This window comes from Octopus sinensis, linkage group LG19, assembly GCF_006345805.1.
Source record: "Octopus sinensis linkage group LG19, ASM634580v1, whole genome shotgun sequence".
Taxonomy (NCBI): domain Eukaryota; kingdom Metazoa; phylum Mollusca; class Cephalopoda; order Octopoda; family Octopodidae; genus Octopus; species Octopus sinensis.
Window position 1 is genome coordinate 49841224 of NC_043015.1, and position 7500 is coordinate 49848723.

Genomic DNA, 7500 nt, shown 5'->3' on the forward strand with positions numbered 1-7500 from the left:
CACCACCACCACCACCACCATCATCATCATTATTGAGTGAGAGAGCAGAGCATGCCATCAAAGTAACACTAGGATACTCATCAACGGTACCCTACGTATTTTCTTTCTTGTTTGCCAACATAACATGGCAGTCCTGGTTTAGGACGAATGTTGCTGTAATTTAGCCCCAGGAGACATCATCTCCAGCTGGCTGTATGGCACGATATTGTTTTGAGGTGAGTTTGGGAGCTAGATTCCCTTGTTCGAAAATATAAGGACACAGATCGTGTTGTATAGCCAGCAGGAGACGATGTCTCCTGGGGCTAAATTACAGCAACATTCGTCCTAAACCAGGACTGCCATGTTATGTTGGCAAACAATCTTTACTCCAAAGTGCTGTTTCTGAATATCCCTCATTGTGAGATTTACAAATAGTAATTTTCTAATGGCAAAATTAAGCAAATAGGAGTTGGTGTAGGAGTGGCTGTGTGGTAAGTTGCTTGCTTACGAACCACATGGTTCCGGGTTCAGTCCCACTGCGTAGTACCTTGGGCAAGTGTCTTCTACTATAGCCTTGGGCCGACCAAAGCCTTGTTAGTGGATTTAGTAGATAGAAACTGAAAGAAGCCCGTTGTTTATATGTATATGTATGTGTGTGTGTGTATATGTTTGTGTATCTGTGTTTGTCCCCCCTAACATCACTTGACAACCAATGCTGGTGTGTTTACGTCCCCGTAACTTAGCGGTTCGGCAAAAGGGACCGATAGAATAAGTACTAGGCTTACAAAGAATAAGTCCTTGGGTCGATTTGCTTGACTAAAGGCGATGCTCCAGCATGGCCACAGTCAAATGACTGAAACAAGTAAAAGAATAAAAGAGAATAATTTTGAGTGTCTCACCTGCACCAATTCCTGTCTGCTACTGAAATGTGAGAGAGTTTCATTCCTTCTCGATTCCATGTTGGTCACAGACACATACAATCGACCGCTGGCCATTTCATGAGCATTGTGGGGGAGTTTATCATCCAGGAACTTCTCTAGAGACTTCATTAGGCTGTACTTTGGTGTAAGCACTCCAAGAGGTTGTGCATGTATTTCATCGGCCAAATCATAGGCAAACTTGACACAATCCTTCAAACAGGTAAATATGGTTAATGATTAGCAATTAATGATTAATTGTATTTCAAAGAATTTCTTGGATATAACTCACAATAATATAATACAACACAATCCTCCCCATCATCATCATCATCATCATCACCACCATCACCACCACCACCACCACCACTATCATCATGATCATCATCGTCGTTTAACGTCTGTTTTCTTTGCTGGCATGGGTTGTATGGTTTGACTGAGGTCTGGAAAGCCAGTGGCTGCACCAGGCTCCAATCTGATCTGGCAAGTTTCTACTGCTGGATGCCCTTCATAATGCCAACCACTCCAAGAGTGCAGTAGGTGCTTTTTATGTGCCACTGGCACAGGAGCCAGTCAGGTGACCCTGGTATCGATCACATTCAGATAGTGCTTTTCATGTGCCACAGGCATGGGAGCCAGTCAGGGGGCACTGACATCGACCATGTTTGGATGGTACTTTTTATGGGCCACCAGCACAGGAGCCAGTTAGGTGGACCTGGCATCGACCACGGTTCAGATGGTGCTTTTTACATGTCACCGGCATGGGAGCTAGGCAGGGGGCACTGGCCACAGCTACAATTTTGGTTTTACTTGACTCAACAGGTTTTCTCAAGCATATCACTTTTAATAATTACTGTTGTACCAAAAGCGACAAAATGGTAGAATCATTAGCCTACCGGCCAAAATGCTGCTAAGCATTTTGTCTATCTTCCCCTTCTGAGTTCAAACTCTGCTGAGGCTGACTTTGCCTTTCACCAATTTGGGGTCAATGAAATAAGTACCAATCACACACTGGGGTTGATGTAATTGACTAATCTCCTGCTCCGAAATTGAAGGCCTTGCCAATAATTTGAAATAAATAATTACTTATTTCTTTACTACCCACAAGGGGCTAAACACAGAGAGGACAAACAAAGACAGACAAACTGATTAAGTCGATTACATCGACCCCAGTGCGTAACTGGTACTTAATTTATCGACCCCGAAAGGATGAAAGGCAAAGTCAACCTCAGCGGAATTTGAACTCAGAAGGTAATGGCAGACGAAATGCAGCTACGCATTTCGCCCGGCATGCTAACGATTCTGCCAGCTCAATTACTATTGTACCAATGTTGGTGGTGTAATGGTTAGCATGGTTGCCTTCCAAAGTAGTCATTTCAGGTTCAACTCCCAGCCGATGCAGATCATCATTTTATTTATTTATTTTTTTCTGTTGATCCCAAACCAGCGTGGAACATGGATGTTAAATGTTGATGATGATGATGATGTAGAATGGATAATCTCGTGTAATACAAATCATACAACGTGTGAATGTGTACATATAAATGTAGATGAAAAAAGGCAGGGGCTGTGTGGTTAAGAAGCTCGATTCGCAACCACGACGTCTTGGGTTCAGTCCCACTGCACGCCACCTTGGAAATGTGTCCCAGGCCAACTAATGCTTCGTGAGGGAATTTGGTTGGTAGAAATTGCGTAGAAAGCCATCATATATATATGTATGTGTGTGTGTGTGTGTGTGTGTGTGTGTGGTGTATGTATGTATGTATGTATGTATGTATGTGTGTGTGTATGTATGCATGCGCACGTGTGTGTGTGCCTTTTGTTTGTTTCCACCCACCACTTGACGACCGGCGGGAGTTTGTTTACGTCCCCTTAAACTAACAGTTTAAGCGACTGGTGGAAATAGTACCAGACTTTATAAAAAAAAATTAATACTAGGTTCGACTTGTTTGACGAAAAGCCTCGAGGCAGTGCCCCAGCATGGCCGCAGTCTAGTGACTGAAACACTTATAAGATAAAAGGTACGTGTGCGTGTGTGTGGTACAGCTAAGACTTTAGCACTTAAAGCGAACAAGTGGTTATCTCCCTTACACTGTTCACTTCGAAACTTCACATCGTCAACAGGAATTACCGTTGTATTTAAACTAATAAATTATTTTATTTACTCAAAAAAAAAGAAATTGTGCTTCCCACATGAAGAAACCAGAACCATTCTATAATTGCTGACGTATCTTTTAATTACATAACATTTGGACTGTAACGAAATATTGGAAATATAACCACGAAAGCCTATAATACATTTGATGAAACTTCAGATGATAGAATCAAAAACTATCAATGATAGAATCGCTAGCACATCGGTTAAAATGCTTGGCAGCGTTTCGTCTGTCTCTACGTTCTGAGTTCAAATTCCACCGAGGTTGACTTTACCTTTTATCCTTTTGGGGGCGATAAAATAAGTACTACTCAGGTACTAGGTCAATGTAATTGACTAGTTACCTCCTACAAAAATTTTAGAGCTTGCCTTGTGCCTGTAGCAGAAAAGTGTATTATTATTATCATTATCATTATTATTGTTATTAGTATTTTTATTAAGGGGGTGAGCTGGCAGAATTGTTAGCAAACCGGGCGAAATGCTGAGAGGTATTAGGTCTGCCGCTACTTTCTGAGTTCAAATTACGCTGAGATAGACTTTGCCTTTCACCCTTTCAGGGTCGATAAATTAGGTACCAGTCAGATACTGGGGTCGATGTGATCAACTAACCTCCTCTCCCCAAATTTCAGGCCTTGTGTCTATAGTAGAAAGGATTATTATTATTATATTATTATATTTTATTTCATTTATTTTTTATTAAGGCAGTGAGCTGGCAGAATCGTTAGCATGCCAGGTGAAATGCTTGGCAGTAGTTCGTCTGTCTTTATGCCCCGAGTTCAAATTCATGGCGTATAAATTCCCCACTTGGATGGGACACTGGTCCCTTGCAGGATTACTCATTTTTGCCAAATGAGTGGACTGGAGCAATGTGAAAATGAAGTGTTTTGTTCAAGAACACAACACATTGCCCGGTCCAGGAATCGAAACCACAACCTTACAATCATGAGTTCAACACCCTAACCACTAAGCCACACGCCTTCTACTGTTATATGAATATATAAGTGAAATTACCGCTATTAGATTTCGGTCAATGGAGAGTACAGCACCAATCAAAGACCCTGCTGAAGAACCAGCAATCCGCTCCACTTTGGCAAGAAGTCCACTGCCATGTCGACTTAAACAGTATGCCACACCAAGTTGGTAGATCCCGAGGAAACCGCATCCACAAAACGACAAGTTCATGATGGGATCATCGTAGATTTCGTAGTTTAAATCGAAGGCCACATTGTCAAACGATCTTTCCTCCTTCTGCGATTGGAAGATTTTCTCACTGACCTGTTGAAAAGAAAAATTAAGAAGATATAAAGGTATAAGGATATAAATGTGTGTGTCTTTGTGTGTGCGTGTGTGTGTTTGTGTGTGTGTGTGTGTGTTTGTGTGTGTGTGTTTATGTGTTTGTGTGTGTATGTTTGTTTGTGTGTGTGGGTGTGTGTGTGTGTGTCAGCATTGTTGTTGTCATCGTTATTTAATGTCCACTTTCCATGCTGGCATGGGTTGGACGGTTTTACTGAGAACTGGCAAGCCAGGAGGCTACACCTGGTCCCAATCTGATTTGGCAAGGTTTCTACAGCTGGGTGCCCTTCTTAATGCCAACTACTGTGGCACAGGTGCCAGTCAGGCCTGAGAGTTTTCATGTGTTGGCCAGACTTTGAGTCACTCTGTTACTTCTGATAAATATTAATAAAAATACACATTTACTCTTATTTGGAATTGTAATTTTCCTGTTTGCATCAACATACCTTTTATATATTAAACTCATTATATGCACACACACACACACACATATATAAAAGGACTGAAAAGATTTTTACTTCCATGACCTTAATAACAATGGGACGGCTATTCCTGAACAAAATGGTGACAGATGCCTCCAAACGTACAGTACCTTGTGAAAATGGTAAATTCCATGAGAAATAAACTACTGTAGACAAAGGCATAGTCATAGAGAGTGAAAAACATTTCAATTGTTAAGTATTAATAATAATAATAATAATAATAATAATAATAATAATAAATGCCCTGATGCAGTACCAGGCAGTGGCTCTCGTGGCTTCTGATCTTAACTGATTGGAAGTGTTATCATGTACATTGTTTTGTCTTGGTATAAAAGATGGGCTACAGCAAATATTCAGTTCAATACCACAGATTTGCTTGTCAGTTGTTTGACCTTAACCAGTTGAGCATGTCCCTTAGTGGCTGACGATATGTGCATCTCTGATCATGAGCAGAAATAGTGGGGGAGCATCATAGCCATGTGTTGAGAGGGATTCTTTGGGGTTTGAATAATTCACCTCTGGAAGCATGGGTGCTTTATTCAACATCCTTAAAACAAACCTTATTCATGGACCTTTTGAGTGGAATGGGCTATTTGATCTGAAGAAAATTCTAACTGGGCCCCACCTGCAAGGTCATATGCTGTTTATCTTGATATGAGATCACCATGTTGCGCACATATGGTTGTGATGCATGTGCTTAGTGTACCCTTATCAGACAGGTAGTCATGATGGGTATACTGGGCTTTGTATATTTTACCCAAGTGTCACTTTGATGGCATGCACTGCTCTCTCAATCAATAATAATAATAATAATAATAATAATAATAATAATTTCAAATTTTGGCTCAAGGCCAGCAATTTCGGAGGAGGGGGATAAGTGAATTGCATTGACCCTGCTGTTCAACTGGTCCTTATTTTATCAACCCTGAAAGGATGAACGACAAAGTTGACCTCGGTAGAATTTGAACCCAGAATGCTGCTAAGCATTTTGCTCGGCATGCTTAATGATTCTTCCAGCTCGTTGCCTTACCAACCAAAAGATTGACAACAGATCAAAAGAGTAATTACGCAGGGGCAAAGAAAAAAAAGGGCTTCCACATGTAAAGACGTTATACTAAAAATTTACGAGTTTTTCCAGCAACGCACACCTCTTTCTCTCCCCCTCTTCTCTCTCTCTCTTTAGACCCCATAGACTAAGACCATATGAAGAAAAAAGGCATAAGGCATAACAGAAACAGTAATAAATACAATTAACCCTTTTGATGCCAACCCATTTGAGACCATCCCTCCTGATTCAATGAAATAAACTTCATATTTTAAAGCAATCCAATTTAAAACCTTTCCTCAAAATTCCATGTTTATTTATATTCCAAACACCAGCATAATAACAAAGCTATTTTACTAAATTCTTTGCCATTTTCAAAATTAGTTGAAAGAAATATGGTTCCACAGAAATATGGATTCCAAAAGGGCTAAAACCTCCCATCAAAATTCCATGTTAATTTGTATTCGAAAAAGTTATTTTTTGTTATTTTACTCTTTTTACTCTTTTACTTGTTTCAGTCATTTGACTGTGGCCATGCTGGAGCGCCACCTTTAGTTGAGCAAATCGCCCCAGGACTTATTCTTTGCTAGCCTAGTACTTATTCTATCGGTCTCTTTTGACGAACTGCTAAGTTACAGTGACATAAACACATCAGCATCGGTTGTCAAACGATGTTGGGAGGACAAACACAGACACACAAACATACATACACGCACACACACACACATACATACATACACACACACACATACATACACACACACACACACATACACACACACACACATACATACATACACACACACACACATACATACACACACACACACACATACACACACACACATACATACATACACACACACACATACATACACACACACACACACATACACACACACACACACACATATATATATACATATATACGACGGGCTTCTTTCAGTTTCCGCCTACCAAATCCACTCACAAGGCTTTGGTTGACCCGAGGCTATAGTAGAAAACACTTGCCCAAGGTGCCATGCAAGGGGACTGAACCCGGAACCATGTGGTTCGTAAACAAGCTAAAGGCTGTGTATTTTGACAGAAATGTGATATCAAATGGTTTGCAGTGATCTGAATTAAAACCTAAAATTTCGTATTACTTTATATTTGAGAAAAACACAGCAAAATAACAACAAAGTTATTTTATTAAATTCTTTGTTGTTTTCAAAATTAATTGCAATGTTCTTGAGGAGACCTATTGATTCAAGAACATCAACATCAAAATAAAGATTCAAATGGAAATTGTAGTTAAGACACCCATGCCGGTGACACATAAAAAGCACTGTCCAAACGTGGCAGATGCCAGCGCCACCTGGCTGGCGTCCGTGTCGGTGACACATAAAAGCACCTACCGATCGTGGCCATTTGCCAGCCTGCTCTGGCCCCTGTGCCGGTGGCACGTAAAAAACACCCACTACACTCACGGAGTTGTTCGCGTTAGGAAGGGCATCCAGCTGTAGAAACAATGCCAAATCAGACTAGAGCCTGGTGCAGCCACCATGGCTTCCAGACCCTGGTTGAACCGTCCAACCCATGCTAGCATGGAAAACAGACGTTAAATGATGATGATGATGAAAGGCAGCA

The 7500-nt window shown here is 40.8% G+C and overlaps 1 protein-coding gene across 3 annotated transcripts in view; it reads right to left on the bottom strand.

Annotated features, from left to right (window-relative positions):
• LOC115222363 (patatin-like phospholipase domain-containing protein 4) overlaps positions 1-7500 on the bottom strand; it is a 48969-nt gene that overhangs the window by 2482 nt on the left and 38987 nt on the right. For all 3 annotated transcript variants that reach the window (XM_029792560.2, XM_029792559.2, XM_036511118.1), the window contains exons 2-3: positions 4063-4326; positions 879-1109 (exon numbers count right to left, since the gene is read on the bottom strand). In XM_029792560.2, the coding sequence (XP_029648420.1) occupies positions 879-1109; positions 4063-4233 (402 nt within the window). In that variant the 5' untranslated portion in view covers positions 4234-4326. The remainder of the gene's footprint in view (positions 1-878; positions 1110-4062; positions 4327-7500) is intronic.